The following is a 16301-nucleotide window of genomic DNA, read 5'->3' as shown; positions in this document are numbered from 1 at the left end:
CGTCGTCACGGACTAATTCAAACGACAGAGTTCTTTGCATTTATACATTATTATATATATTACATATACACTACTGTAATAAGTAAGTACAAATGTGTATTATCGATATTCGATTTTGCTGTGGACTGTTATACATTTGTTCAGGTGTACCTAGTTTCATAGAAGTTAAAGAGTTTTTCTGATAAATCATTTATTAAATTTAAAAGTAACTAAGATTTGAAGACCAAGTTTTTTTCCATGTCCATAGATTGATAGTAATTGAAAAGTATGCAATAGTTTTATAGTCGTATTAGGGTTCATAATCAAACGATAACATTAATTACGCTGCTTCTCTATGGTTCCTTATACAAATTTCCTACTTTTATGAATAATTAATGTTTATCTTAGTTTGATGTATAAGATAGTATTTCCTCTTTTATTTAATGAAAACCAATGGATTATGACAAAATAAATTAATGTTGGGAGTGTCGACCTAAAAAACAATGAATGTAGAGAATATCTTGGACGAGTCCGAAATGAATCTTACCGTTATTAGGTGAAATTTATCCTCTATTAATCAATGCATGTTTTATAGGTGCAAGGTGAAAATAATAAAAGCTAATGAGATGAAAGAAAAAAAGCTGAAGCAGAACTAACTACCAAAAAAGGATGAAGGCAAAAAGAGAGTTTACCATTGGGGAATGAGTCGGGTCTCTTCTTAGCACAACCAATTCTCAGACAGCTTTTTCTTTCATTTCATTTTGGGTTCCTTAAAATTTACCTCTTTCTCTCTTAATCTCCACTTGTCTTTCATTCCTTTACTTTTTACTACCATTTTTGTTTCTGTGAAACCCTCTCTTATCTTAAAAAATTAACCACAATCTTTTTTCTTCATTCAATTTTTTTCTTAATTAAACATCGCTTCAATATACTCATTTTCTCCTTGTCATGTTGTATCAAATAATCTTGAAATTTTGACTGTTTTATTCTTTGTAGCAGTCTCATGGTTTTTAATAACGAGATATTACAATGCCAATTCAAAAAAACTCTCAACCCTAAATATCCCACATACATGAGGAATGTGGCCGTGTGGAAGTGTGTATAAGTAATGAGAATGAACAGTAAAAATGTAAAGAAATAACTTTTAAGACCTTTTCGTATTTGACCAGAAATCCCAATTGGCAGACGTAACCATTAAATATGGGATAAATACAGATACAAAAGGGGTCTCAGAACTGTACGATCCTCTGCACAGAGATTTAACCGAACGCACTACAAACTCTCTTTCTCTTCGTCATATTTTCTTTTTAATTGGTCAATCACTTTGAAATACACATTAATATTATATATGAAATATGAAATAAAAGGTTGGGTGAAGAAGTATATATGAACTATATAATTTTATGAAACAGAAAGTTATGCAGCTTTATTTAATTTTATATTTTGCAGAACAAACATTTATAAAAATTGTAATCAGTTTTTTTTTACCGTTTAAAATGAAATGATGAAATAAAATATGGTGAAACACACTATTAATTATGTTTGTTTGTAAGTAGAGCCACTAGCTAAAGTGGGACTTCGATTTGGTTGTTCTTTTGTTTTGGGCTATGAATCTATCTTGTTACTTTGTTTATATCCAGTAGACTAGTACTAGATTTTCGATTCTTTCGTCTAAAATACTAAGTTATTAAAAACATATGTTCTATTTACACATGGAATTATTTATAAACATGTTAAATATTTAAACATACCTTGAAAAGTAAGAAGAGAGTCTAACTTGGAAGATTAAAGGAGTTTGATGTTACTGCTTGATCGAGTGTAGTAGCTTGTTTTAGGGAGTGACTAACAGAATAAGCAACTAAATTACTCTGGAAACAGATGTATGTAAAGCTCATATAGTGAGGGGACAAAAATTATCTGAGGTATAAAATAGATTGCGATCTCATGGTCAATCCGTTTCGGTGGATATATTAGCTACGGTCCATGCGTGACTCAGTCCAAAATTGATTACAAGCTTGAACATACCTTTTTCAACATAGCATTAATATATACTTTTGTCAGTTTGTCACAAAAATACATCAAATGTGTAATAAGGAATCACTAAAACGTTGGAATTAATCCAAAGCTCAATTTTACTCGTCTGACATAATCTAATTTTTATTTTCTCGACCATTCTTTGACCCCATAGCCCATTTAAATTTCACCTAATTCACTTTTCTTGGAATTCTTTATGTCCGTCTACAAATTTTATCAACCTTAGTTATTCATGTGTTACAATGTCCCCTTGTACGATAATGTTTAATTTTGTTACACGTTTGGTCAGGTTTGTGTTTTACTCGAAAGAAAAGTTCGCTTTCAAATAGACTCTTTTCTGACGTGGCATCCATCTATATGTAATATGTTATGTGATTAGTGATCTTAGACTAAGAATAAAAAAGCAAAGAAATAAAATTACTTACATATGGGATCTTTTTTTATTGATTAACAAGAGTTTTTTTTCTTAGATATTTTAGATGTCCTCAATAATTAGTAGTCAATGCAAGTAAACATTGAGTTCTTTGAAAATTAAAATCCGTTTTAAATCAAGAATAAGGATTGGTAATGATAATGAGAGGTGGAGATGATGAACACGTGCACATTTAGAGTAACATAGGATCCAATTCAATTCAAAGGAGAAGTCTTTTCTCTTCAACTGTGATGCGTCCCCATGGTCCGATTTTGGCGTGTGATGTCGCACAACCATCACGTGTATTCTCCTTATCGTACTACACCCACGCACGATCACAATAAATCTATCGAACAATCACGAACACTTAGGGAATATACTTGCTTAGAAAAGAGAAAACTATAGAACAAAACAAAATCGAACTAGTTTGGATTTTGCCTATGTTGAGTTCGTAAAGTATTTAGACTAATATAAAACTAGAAGGTTACGTGTACAATGTTATAAATATTAGGATTACATCACCAAAATATATATGTCATTCAATGGATTTTTAAGACGCTAGCTATAAATAAATTAGCTATAGATATGCATTTCGTTTCACCCATGAGTTTAATTATAAATATTAACTTGTCAATTAATCAAATAATTTCAAATGCTAATCAATCACGTTATTTTGTGAACAACAAAGATCAATTACTTTATGCAAATCAAATAAAAAATTAATCGTCCTATCAACGAGATTTTTCAACTATTAAGATAACTAATGTTTTTATAAAATAACTGAAAATAAGAAGTATTAATTTTGTTCTACACATGCTTTTGCGAAAATTCAAAGTGTTTAACCAATAATCAGTTCAGATTCAATTAGGTCTGATTTGGTTTGAGTGTAAATATATTTTTGTAGTAATTAATGCAACAAGGTGCCGATTTGGTGATTAAAAAGAGGAGAAACTAGTGAGGAAACAGAAGTGAACAAGAAAGTGAAAGAAAGTGAGAGTAATGAAAGGAAGTGGAGAGACAGAGAGGATAAATGGTGGGAACAGATCACGAAGACACACACAAACTCATACTGTTTTTGGAGTTTCCAAAAAGAGATGACGTGAAAGGTAACCAAACAGTAAAGTCTATCTCTCTCAATTTTCAAAGATGAATGAATCAATGACCCATCTAATCTCATAGCCTCCTTTGCCCCTATATCTATTTTCACATCCACCAATAAAGTTTGTCTTAAATTCTACCCTCTTTTCTTAACCTCATTCGTATTTTTGGTTACAATCACACTACTTCTTTGTTTCTATAACCGGAGTTAGTTCAACAAAATTCTTAACTTAACCGGTCCCTTCAACTAATTAGGGGTTTCAATTCTTGGGGCATGTTTTAGTGTTTTCATGTATATATTTTAAAACTTACATGTTTTTAACGGAAATTTTTTTCTAAGTTTACAAAGAAAATTAACAGTGAATAAGATTTAATATTTTGGTCAACAGTCGGTTCTAACCAATTTTATATGAAGGTGGGGAATATGACCCGACCTGAGATCATGCCTATAAATTAAGGCTCTGTTGAACTTGGTACGAAATTTTCTGTGTGTATATATTATAAAATTATATGGAAGGACAATAATGAAGAAAACATTGAGGGTAAAAATAAAATTTGAAAAGTTAAATTATTTATTGAAGAATAAAAACGAAGGAATGTGACAAGTAGTGGGGCGTAAGGGAGCAGCAGAAGACAAAGGCTAATCCATGAGATTCTGTTAGGTGTGTTCCCTTGACAGAGCCATGTTTTGAATCCTTTCTTTGCTCTAATTAAAATTCATAACCCTACCAATTAATTTCGACATCCAACTCATGGGTTCGTCTAAATTTGTCTTCATTTTCTATTGCATGAAATGTTTTTGTCTGAGCGGTTTAATTATGAAGATGAGAAAATTTAGTTGTTACGAATAGTCATGGCGGTATTTGAAACAATAGTGATCTGATTTTATTATATTTTTGAATAATTTTATTTTAGCTATTTGAGTAGTAGAAAATATTCTGCTACGGCGCAACAAGACTTACGTAATCAGTTGGAAAAGAAAAATGACTTACGTAATCAAAGGTTATATTCTAGAGATCGAATATTTATTATTGTGTCACCACGGAAAGAAATTAAAACCTCAATTCAAATTGGTCTTCTTCGTCAAGGTATCTTTTCAAGTGTCAATATTGATTTCTTCTGAATAACAGGTCAATCCTCAATGTGGATCTTAAGAGGTAATGCCAGAAATCCAATATTGTTGATATGCAATATATATAATTAAACTTTATTGTACAAAATTATAATTTTTTATCACTTATTTTTTGTTTCCCTTAAACGTGTAATTTTTTTAGTATCAAATTTAATTGATAGCACAATATGAAGCGTTTGGAGTTTCAAACTGCTATATAGGAGACTAATTGTTCAGAGTGAAATAATATAGTACATAAGAAAAGCAGGGAAAGTTTGCATAGAAATTAAAAGAAGGTATATATTGGAGCGGAGAAGGCTGAACAATGGAAAGTATTATACATAATATATAGGCTATACATGAAGATGTTTTAACGATGGAGAGTCTTCTAACGATCAAGATTTCTAGTATTGTGTCAAACGGTCTTGTTGCTTTAATTAGAGATGTAATGGCGTACAATTATACGTACACATTAGTTCTCTTGTTTGATGTATAACATATAATAGTAATGTTAGTCGTTAGATTTGTGATGCATGTCATATGGGTATGGAGGCTGTCTTAACCGAAGTCCGTTAAGAGTGTCGCAATTAAAGGAATTAAAGAAAGGACAAAAAAGTACTCTTTGCATGATAATATTTGTTAAATCTTTGAAAAGTAATGGGTGTAAGTATGGGTAAGAATAAGATGTCAGAAAGCTAATGCTAAGACCCACTTCTTATTGTTTAAAGGACACTTACCTGCCCCACCCTCACATGCTTTAATGCTCCGATCCCTTCTTCTTCGATCTGTTCAACGCAAGGAAACATAATCTAACACGAATTGGCTAACGTTCACATTATCATATGTCTATAATAAATAACTCAACGTCCATAACAACCTAATCTAACGAACAATTTAAAGTACCTCTCCATTATCTACTTCCATACATCATCCTCTAAATGTATAAAATACGCATGGTCGATTTTGCCAAGCAAAGAAAATTTAAATTTGGAGTCACGAGACGATATATAATAGTTTAGGGACGTCACAATAAACTTCGAAAGATTTTGTGAATTTGTTCACAAGTGGTTCGTTTGAGTCATTGTTAATTAGTCACTTTGTTTTGTATATATCAAATCTTGATTAATAGAGCCACATATAAGTTGTGACTGGTTTTGCAAACGTATATACATTCTTTAATATTCTTTTACCAAAGATTTCTCTATATGTAAAATTTCACTCCGAAATATTAGTCTTCCGGCAACAACATCGTTTGCACATTTCACATTTATGTACGAAAGTCGTTTTGTGCATTGTTGAGCACCACCATGACTTAAAAGTCCATAACAAACTAGTTGAGTAGGTACTATACGTGTAGAATATTAACTCTAAAACCAAAATAAGAAACCAAGCAAATGGAAAAGGTCACTTTAAGTAAGAATCTTAAAAAGTGAAAGAAATTGAGACAAAACAATAGTTGTATTTGAGGAAAAAAAAATCAATAGTTGTATAGAGAGAGTGTAGTGGTGAAATTGGTGATGTGTGTCACAGCTCAGCAAGTATAACGCTCGCAATAAGCAAGCTGAACCTTATCAGCAAAATTTGCAGATCCAAATCGAGAGGCAATAATAGGCAAGGAGAGGTCTAGTTTATAGCTAACCTGACCCTCTGATGGATCCAGAGGGTATGGATGATTCAGTATTTGAAGGACAGGTGATGCTACAGCCATCTATGACATTAGAGCTATATGTGCCCAAAGAGTTTCGAACAGTAAATCCCATCAGATCTTAGTCATGGTATCAAGACTAATTCAATGTCCTTTTTCGCAAAATCCAATAATTAATGCACCAATGCTCATGATGGACCTAAATGACCTATTTAATATAATTAAAAAAGGACCTAGATGTATAAAATAAACAAGACAGAAGTAATGTTCAAACTTAAAAGTCAAAGTCAGACTCAGATTTGTCCAAGTGGTAAAAGCGACTGGATGTGACCGGTTTGGTAAACTGTTATTATTGATAGGGTTTATATTGATCATCTTCACCAAATGGCAATATCCATGAAAAAAATTATTCTAAAAAATAAAGAACAATAATGCGAATCTTGAATATTTCATAATCTAGACGTGGACTTAACAGTATGAATATTCGATTCACAAAAATTTGAAAACAAACTCTCACCTTTTTTTGTATTATACACAAAAATGTAACAACAATGATTTTGACGTACCTCTCTGAGACATTCATCCCTTCAGGAAATTTTCATTGTTTTCATAAAACTGTTAGCTCAATCACAAAAACTATTACCTTATGGTGCACACTGTACTACACTATTCGTGACCAACAAAATGAATTAACTCAATTATATTATTAAAAATATACATATTGTTTCGTTGTATTGGGAAGCTGCACATTCAAAAGAACTATTTACAACTGTTCATGGCATACACTCAGCACTTCATAACTCCTCTCTTTAGAAAATCTAGATATCCTACGCCAAGCATTTAACCCATCTTGATCTCGTTATCAATATTGATTCATCATATCCATTTTTGTGTTATTATTCTTTGTGATTAAAATATTTCTTTATAAATTATACCTTCTCCTAATCTCTTTAGATCAACCAATTAATTATGAGGAGTTATTCAAATTAATTGGAATTTGACTTCTAATACAACTTTTCTATATGAGTTAAAGATTTACACATATTTAGAAATTGGTACATATACCATTAAAACTTGAGTGAAATTGTGAATCAAAAGCCAGAATCTTTCTGTAAATAAAGGAGTTATACGTCGTTCTAAACACACGACCTTAATATTTGGAAGAGACTAACAAAAGAAAAAGGAAAATAAGTATGGAAATAGAAAGAACAGCAGATTATGATAAGGTGTGGTTTACACGTGCGAGAGTGACCATCATCAAGAGGCATCGAGGCAACAGTATTGAGTCTATTGACTAAATTATTAAGGATGACAAATGTAAGAGAAGGAAGAAAGAAGGTCCACGGTTTATGATTGTCGTGTTGTATTTTTATACATGGGCTTTGGCCCAACTAAATCTTGGGTCATTGTTATGTATTGGAATGGGTTTCCAATTAAAAAAAAAAATATTTTGTCCCAATATATCGATGTCTATAAGCAAACCCAAACATTTGCAACTACAACTTTTGAAAATTGTTAAAAAGAAGATACATATTTTCACCAAGTGTATTCACGTTAACTAAATAATATGCGTTCATAGGATTATCTAGTGTAATTTTTAGAATTTGGTTTATGGAGAATTCTTTGTCAACCATGTTTTCAATTAATCTAGTAATTACTTTTCACTTGGTATGACAATTAATATGTGTTTATGTACTTTATACTATTGCGAGCCACAAAATTTAAAAGCAATGCCGAGTACCGTTCAATGATTCCGTTAGAGCAAAACTTGAAGTTTTTTATATCTTTAAAGCGTGTTCATAGAAGAAAGAGAGAATAGTGAATGCAATTCAAGTTTTCATCTAGAAGTCGTATAAATTAGGGGTGGGCATTTTACTCGTATAGTCGTATTTATGTGAAACTTCTGATTCGGTTGCCTACCAAATCGTCAACGTGTCAAAGTGTACTTGATGTTAATTGAATGCATCTTCACTCGAAGGTTAATGTTGTGTCTGTACATTCGCTTTGGACATTTTTCAAACCTAGAGGTCGTATATTTTCCAGGTATAGTTCCCGTTGTTGCCCTATCATAGGATTAGGCATTTTAACCAAACCTTAATCTTGACTCTATGCATTATTCGTTTGGTTATGCTTTTCTTCAACCCAAATGGTTTGTTTATGTATGCTCATTTAAGTATGAACTAATTCAATAATTTTATTAACTTGATCCATGATCCGTCATAAGATATATCCTTCAGTTCTTAATTCTTAGATTTGTTGGCCCTGCTTTTCTCCTAATCAATTATTTCGTTGGTCGATTTACCACGTTGATTTTATTAAAAGATATATGATGAAGATCAATTTAGACAATGGTTAGAGAAGAACTAAAAGAACTGAACTGGAACAACTTGAACTAAAACCATTAGTGCCATTAGTGAATAACCATTGAGATAATGTCAAGTCACATTAATGCCATTAGGCTTGTGTATAATGGCTTCAAAATGGCCCAAATCTTCCAATATATTTCTCTTATAGCACATACAGAACCGCCGGTGTTTGCATGTGTCGGTTCATATGAGTCACGTTGAAGCAAATTCCATCAGAGTAGGACCCATTTTTTACTTTAGTCGACGATAGCCACAACATGGACGTTACTTCTTGTGGATCACTTTTTGTATTTCATCAATTTATACTTATCGACCTCCACTTTGATAATGTCGTGAAACAAAAACACATGTAATTTTGTTTCAGTATCCGTCGTAACTCCTAAAAGGGGACCTTTTCTCAAATTCTGATAAGTGATTACTTGGAGAAAAACTTAGAAACTAAATCCACAGCATAATAATATTATATCTCACTCGCACATACATCCATCGTCAAATCTAAATTAGTATATAACGATGATAGCCGAACCAAAGAGACATTAATTAATTTATGTCGTTATGGTGTCTAGTTCTCAAAGATAGCAAGCACCTAACCTTAAATTAGGTTGGTTGTTGCCTTGTTGGATAGAGTCATGAGGTTTTGCTCTTTTTGGACCACAAGGACCGTCTATAGAAGATTTTTCATTTAAGTTGTGGAGTTTTGCTTCAACTGAATATAAAGGGGGAAAACATTGAATGAAGGATAAGATTGTGAAAGTCGGTTGTAGACTATTTAATTAATCAACAGCTAAAGCTAAATGAGCATTCAATAATGTTTGTAAAAATTTGAAACGAAAGATAAAGTTCCCAAAATAGTCTATAATGGTTGTAAAATTTGGTATGTTGATATGAAAAGTGAAAAAAAATGCAAAAAAAAGTGATCAATCCCCCAATTTTCATTAACTGGAGTAAAGAATTGTATTATTACAAACAAACATAATAAAATTGACAAATCTTGATAATCCATCTCTCTCTCACACCTTAAAATAAAAAACTCATAACTACTACTAGCGGGTGGTAGTTAAAACTCCACCTCTGCATCAGTAATACATTAACTACTATAACTTGTTTTTTCTTTCTTAACAAAAACTAGTTTCAAGAAAGAAAAATAAAGAGGTCCAAAAAAAGATTAGACGTCATCAAGGCCTTCTGCAAAACCGAGCCCTCGACGCATCACTCTCTCAATAACCGAGTTTTTTCAAGAGACCAATATAACCACACAAATGAGTTTACTTTAGATAAATGGAAGAGAGATTAACCAACTTGCCCTTTTTAACGGAACTGTCCACCGGCAAAAGTCTGGCCATAAGACCAGCCGGCAGGAGCGGCGTTGAAGGAGACAACTGTGCGGCCGTCGCTGGTGGTGACCTTAAAGGAAAGTGCTTGACCGTTGAGGTAAGAGTTGCTTTGCCAATTTTGCCCCCAGTTCCTTGACATAGCTTGCCACACTGTTCTTGAACCCTTGATCGCCGCCGAGTGAACGTCTCCGGCACCACCGACGTTTGTGATCAGCACAAGGTTGAAGTATGAGTGGCCGTTTATCGTGAATCTTATTCCTCCTCTTCTCCTGCAAGGAACCCTACAAAACACCAAAGTATCGAAAAGTTTATATTTTGGATCTTTTTTCTTCAAGAACTCTGTTATTAAACTTAGCATATACTCTGTTTTAAGAAAAAAACAGAGCATCTAGAGAAATTTGATATCCTCTGTTTTGAAACAGAGAAGCTGAATAAAATGTTACCTTCTGTAGGAAACAGGGACGATTCCAGCTCTGTACTGAGCAATGCGTTGAAAAACAGGCTGAGCAAGGTCAAAGTGTTCAAGAGGAGGATTACACCAACCGCCATTATTGTTCGCTAACGCGTTATTTGGCGGGCAGAAGTTTGTAGCGGTTACAACGATTGAGCCAGGTAAACACCATTTACCATCGTTTTCACATCTTATCTCAAAGCAAGAACCACAGCTAAGTCCATTGTTGAAGAGAGCTGTGCTTAGAGCCGCCGTGCTCGTCCCGTAGCCTTGGCTATATAGATTACCATATCCACAAGCACCACCTACAAAGAAGTAACATTGAAGATTAGTAAATATGATAATTTGTAAGGAATGAGTTATGTAAATAACGGTTTTTACCCATTGTGCCGGAAGCATCACCACCACCGTAAAAAGTGGCGTGAGCGTTGATCCAACCGCCACCGTAGCCGCTCACAGAAGAAGCCATGACTCCTACCATAATCATAACTAAGAACCCAAGATGACCCATGTTTACGTCTTGTGTTAACAACCTGCACATGGGTGATATAAAATCAATTACTTATAGCACAAGTAAATATGTACTAGAGAAATTAAGGAGAAACAATTGAATGTAGATGGAGAAAGTAGTTACGTACTTGGGACTTGGAGATCTTCGTCTTTCCTTCAAGAGAAAGAAAGAGAGATATGTGAAATTATGTTGTTGGGTTTTAGAGTGGGAGGTGAGTGGTTGAATTTATAGAAAACTTTAGTTAGAGGAAGTTGGCTTTAATTTACCGTTATGCCACTGATGGTGGCAACTAACTTGGACTTCTTTAATAACCAAGCTTTATTTTCTTCAAAGAAATAAGGTCAAGATAAATAAAAACTTTTTTTTTTTCAACAAACATTTTTGTTGTTTATTAAATGAGGTTATAATATATATTTTGGTTTTAGATTTTCTTTTTTCTGAGGAACAAAATAAATTGATTGGCAAGAAAAAAACCGAAAAAGCAAAGAGACAAATGCACATGTGTGCTACGAAACCGGTGATGCGTCCTCACAGCCCTCTTGTTGCTTTTCTTTTTTTTCCAGGCGCCTACAAAAAAAGAAGTTTAACTTATTATAGTAATGTGTTGTGTGGGGTTTTATTCACAATAGTATATTTTTTTCATTCTCATTTGTTACAGTTACACCATTAGAATAGATTAACAATTTACTAAAATTGAATATATATATATATATATATATATATATCTAAATGAGTTTCAAAGCTAGAACTCGCCAACTTTTTAACTTAACTATAAATCCACTAATTACCAACATAAGTAAAAACTAAAAACATATTTGAAAAATGTGACTTAGTCATGAATTAGAGCTTGCCATGAATATACAAAAGAACGACAAAATGTTAACCCTTATGAGCTATAATGAAGGTCTGGATACTTTTAAATATCAAATGTAACTTAATACCTTAATTTAACCATTGAATCACTTGATTTGGTACTTCTACGATAAAACTAATTTACAATTTTAGAACTCTGAACTAGGGGAAAAAAGTAAAAAAGAAGCAAAAACAGTGATAGAAAAATCAAGCTGAAATCTAAGTGGGTCACAGTGGTCTGTTTTGAGATAGACGTATCAGGAAACCTATAACTCTGTTCCTTACCTGTGTTTTCCTACCTATATCGTGCGTGTTATGTAACCAGTTCCTATTTAATTCAAAAAAAATAAATATATCAGAAATTTTCGACGAGAAGATAATTGTAACTATTGAATTTAATAAGGTCAAGAACTTGCAGCCGCAGAAATCTACGGCCAACCTCCCGTAATCAGAGCTCAAAAACATGGGCCCTTGCTACTACTTTTGTTTACATAACCTTCAATTCATTTTGATGGTTTAACAAAAGCAATGCAAAGTCGGTTACGTTACTTCTCAACATTTTTTCGAGTGTCAAACAAAAAAATAAGAACTCAACAAAAATGATAGAAAATAAAGAGAATGAGACGATGAGTACATAGATTTGCCAGAGGACCACAAGTAGTCGACAAACACCGTTTAGGCTAACGTTTTATTTATGATAAAATAGCAAAAGAAGGAAAGTTTGATCATTTGAATTGTTCGTAACGCTTGTATCTAGAAATGATTAGATTAACGCCAAAAAATTATTGATTATCCTCTTACATTCATTACATATATAATATATATCTGTCGATTTATCAAGCTAGTGTCATGGGGATTAAATGATAAGTAATAAAAATTGACTACACATTACTAAAGCATAATATCCAGCATGCGTGTAACCACAAAAGAAATTAAAATTTAACAATCATAGGAGAAACTCGAAATCGCAACGTAAAAAATAATATCATAGGATTCCTTGAGTTTACAAACGCCAAAATAAATTAATCGGGGGTTTGAAAGAAGCCAAACAAATATAATATTTTTCTGCTAGTCATCAAATTGGTTATTTGGTATATAGTGAAGGAGTATTGAAAATTGAAAGGGATAGTTTCTAACATTTTTTATTAAGCTTGAGATCAATAGCCAAAGCCAATGCATGCACATGCCTGCTGTTTTGTCTTTTTCATCGTTTCCGCTCGTACTGGTCTCCTATTTTAATTTCGCTTCTCTTCGTTTTTTGTTTGTTTGTCTGTAATTGCACATTAATTTAGATTAGTAACATTTTCAAATACTTATTAAAGATCCTTCTAAAGAAAACAGGTGAACCTTAAAAGTCTTTTATTTTTCTTGGTAAGTTCGAGAAAACCATGGGGAGCAAAGTGCCCCTTCCAAAACCTCTCTATGTTTGTCCATGCGACTATCCACCTGTTGATGACAAATTCTATCAACATTGTGTGTTATGTTCACCTCCACAGGATTCATTTAATTATTATCTATACGTAGATCAGGATATGCCCATATATATAATGGAGTCGAGTAGGCATGGCACATAGTTAGTATCGACACGCGCGTAAGAATGAGTTTGTTCGCATGTATAAATAACAAATGCGTAATTAGGTAAATCTTGTAATTAAATATCTGCGACAATAAAACATTTTTTTTTTCTTTTTGTTGAAGGACAACAGCAAAAACTTTGGAGGCCAAAAACTAGCCTATATCATGTGAATCCATCATCGGAATGTGCAAATCAGACAACCACTTTCCCAATCCTCATGCATGCATGGAGTATGCGGAAGGGGCAAAATTGGTGAAAAATGAAAAGTAACTGACAGCCGAAGCATATGCCCGTAGCCGTATTTAACGACCGTTAACTAAATCTGCCACTCTGATTCTGAAGCTCAACTTTTTATCGTAAAGCTGTTAATCTCGAGGAAGTTCTCTAGTGTGATATATCTACCGTCCGATTAGATTCCTGGACCATTTTCTGTGGATCAAACAAATAAATTAGCGTCAACTTACATTTTTTGTTTTGTTAAAGGTACATTTTTTGTTTTTTGTTTGTTTGTTTGAAACTTACTTAATTTGTCATTTTAAGAAACAAAGATTCGTGTGGCTTGGAATCGCTTTATTATCCTCGGCTTCCTATGCTCACTTTCTGTTGCTGACGATTCTCTGATGAACAACTTGTGTTTTCTTTTTTCTTGTCCTTTAGACTTTAGTATTACTTTTTATTCTTATTTAAAGATTCGAGATAAACATTTTTAATTTCTTCACACACAAAGAAAAACATTTATAATTTAAATTCCATTGTTAGAGCTAATGAGATCGAAGTTCGATCAAAATCCGATAAGTATATGCTAGAACCTTAGAGTATTGTTATGAAAGACACTGTCGATTAATTTTGAGTGTCTTAAACCTACCATTCCTAATAATTATATAATAATATATGACCCTTTTGATTTGGTCTATATGGTTGTTGTTTTTTGTTAAAAGGTTATTGTCCATATGTTTTCCATTAATACGATCTTCAGTATAAAACATTATAGTAATTTACAAATTGAATTGACTTGTACAGAATATATAAGAAACTCATTATTTTAATATTTTAATTATATTGTGTATTCACATAATCCGAATTTTGACAATGCATTATACAATTGTTCAATTAAACTATCCCTCATCTAAGTTGAGATACTTAAACAACGAGATCTTTTCCATATATTTAAATTAAAATATAGGTCAGGTCAATAATGGATATTTGCTGAACGAATCGTATGTTCGAGATGGATTATGTTCGACTTAGCTACAGAGATAGCGTCAAGTGGACTAGCACATATATACTAAGGTTTATCTATGGTGGACGTTGAGAACATTTTCTCCTTTTTTCTATCTTTTCCCCCTCCTTTTAACTGGTGGATATAAGAAACTTGTATAGACAATATTTTAGTTCTGTTACTTAGGAGAATAATTATCATCAAATATCATTTCAATAGTTATATTTTAAATCAAACTTTTGTGAGATCAAACTGTTTTAGCACTAAAAAAATGGTACAATCAAAATAATAAAATACAACAATAATAAGAGATCCATAAGGTCGTACGAAAACTAATACTTTTAATATTATATATATATATAATATTTAAATTTAAATTAAACATGTAATAAATAAAAATACTATAAATAAATCGAATAAATTATGAAAACTACTTTTGTTTTTCTTTTAAAAGAAAATAGCATAACTTTAAAAATTATTCCAAAACACCAAATTCTGATTTGAAAAGTTTTGTAAAATCGCATGAAGACTTCCTAAATTTTTCAAAACTCTTTATTAAAAAAATGTTTAAGAGTATTTATGGATTTTAGAAGCCAACATGTGTTTTTTTTTCTGTAAAATGTTAAAGAAGTTGTGTAATCCAATTGTGTGGCGATTTTTTTTAATAATTATACTTTTATTTCTGACAAAAAAAATAGTTTTTAAAACAATAAATTTATAAATAAGGCAAAACGCATTAAGTGTCTACTGTGTCTTAATTAGTTACGTGGTTAAATGGATTCGAGACATTCCAACGACGCCTCCATTGCTTTTTGTCGGCACTTTAAAAAGTTTCTACTGTCATATACTATGACTATAATTTTTTTTTCGTGTTTTCGTTACTTAACATGCATTAGTAATCCTCCAATCTCCATGCATTACTATCTCTTCTGGCATATTCATCTGAATTTTTTAAGAAAAAGATATTATAGGTTTTACTTTGTTGACAATTTTATTCCAATCATTATCATGTGCCCGTTAAATTTGTTATGATATGAAACGGTTATAAACGTATGAACTCAAGGGAATAGTATATCTATATATTGTTAACTTAATATGACGGATTTAAAAAAAAAAAAAACTTAATATAACGGTTGCATAAACTAATGCCTCTATGGGTGTTCATAACTGAGACACAAAATGCAAGTAAGTCTATGCAGTGGCTAACCCTAATGTTGTAAAAAGCCAACTAGAAGTCTAGAACGCTAAACCCACATCAGCTGATGATGCTAATTCAAGTATGAAGAGAATTACTAGACTCTACTAAAAGCTTAACTAAAGATCACTAATAGGCCTAAACTAATGTTACTAATCACCTCAGAAGTCAGAATCACTTCAGAGGTTGATAGACTACCAAACGGAGTAAACCAAATGGAAGTGTCCTAATGGTAAAAGACGTGGAGGCGGCATAACGTCAATTCGAACTCTTTACTTTTGTTTGCCACTCAAATTAGGTATTAGAATTTGTTAATGAAATAGCTACTCCACAATCTACATTCGTTCAGGAGGTTAGTCGAGTTTCGGCCGGAATACTCCTTTAAAAAACACCAAAGAGAGAGTTATAAACCATAAAGTCCATATGAACAACAAATAAGTATTTTGCAAGGACCAAAAATATACACTTTCTGAAACTTTTCAACTTTTCAAAATCAAACAAATTATCTCGTCCTTCTA

General features: G+C 32.2%; 2 protein-coding genes and 1 long non-coding RNA gene across 4 annotated transcripts; all 3 read right to left on the bottom strand.

Annotated features, from left to right (window-relative positions):
- Positions 1-6165: 6165 nt before the first annotated feature.
- AT1G26773 (uncharacterized protein) lies at positions 6166-6342 on the bottom strand (the record flags this gene model as incomplete). The annotated part of the gene is made up of 1 exon (NM_001123887.1): positions 6166-6342. The coding sequence occupies one exon, from the start codon at positions 6340-6342 to the stop codon at positions 6166-6168; it is 177 nt and encodes a 58-aa protein (NP_001117359.1).
- Positions 6343-9432: 3090 nt separating this feature from the next.
- On the bottom strand, positions 9433-11314 carry EXPA10 (expansin A10; the record flags this gene model as incomplete). Of its 2 annotated transcripts, NM_102440.4 has the most annotated exons (4): positions 11069-11314; positions 10812-10963; positions 10423-10735; positions 9433-10260 (listed from the first exon to the last, which is right to left on the bottom strand). In NM_102440.4, exons 2-4 carry the CDS (start codon positions 10939-10941, stop codon positions 9954-9956), a joined length of 750 nt encoding a protein of 249 aa, NP_173999.1. In that variant the 5' UTR covers positions 10942-10963; positions 11069-11314. The 2 variants fall into 2 exon arrangements, with proteins under 2 accessions (NP_173999.1, NP_001077599.1); NM_001084130.1 differs by lacking the exon at positions 11069-11314 and having other exon boundaries at positions 9954-10260; positions 10812-10996.
- Positions 11315-13345: 2031 nt separating this feature from the next.
- Positions 13346-13660, bottom strand: AT1G06023. Its single transcript, NR_139007.1, has one exon. It is a non-coding gene; the product is annotated as an other RNA (long non-coding RNA).
- Positions 13661-16301: the final 2641 nt, after the last annotated feature.

This window comes from Arabidopsis thaliana (assembly GCF_000001735.4).
Source record: "Arabidopsis thaliana chromosome 1 sequence".
Taxonomy (NCBI): Eukaryota; Viridiplantae; Streptophyta; class Magnoliopsida; order Brassicales; family Brassicaceae; genus Arabidopsis; species Arabidopsis thaliana.
This window is presented reverse-complemented; position numbering and strand designations above follow the sequence as displayed.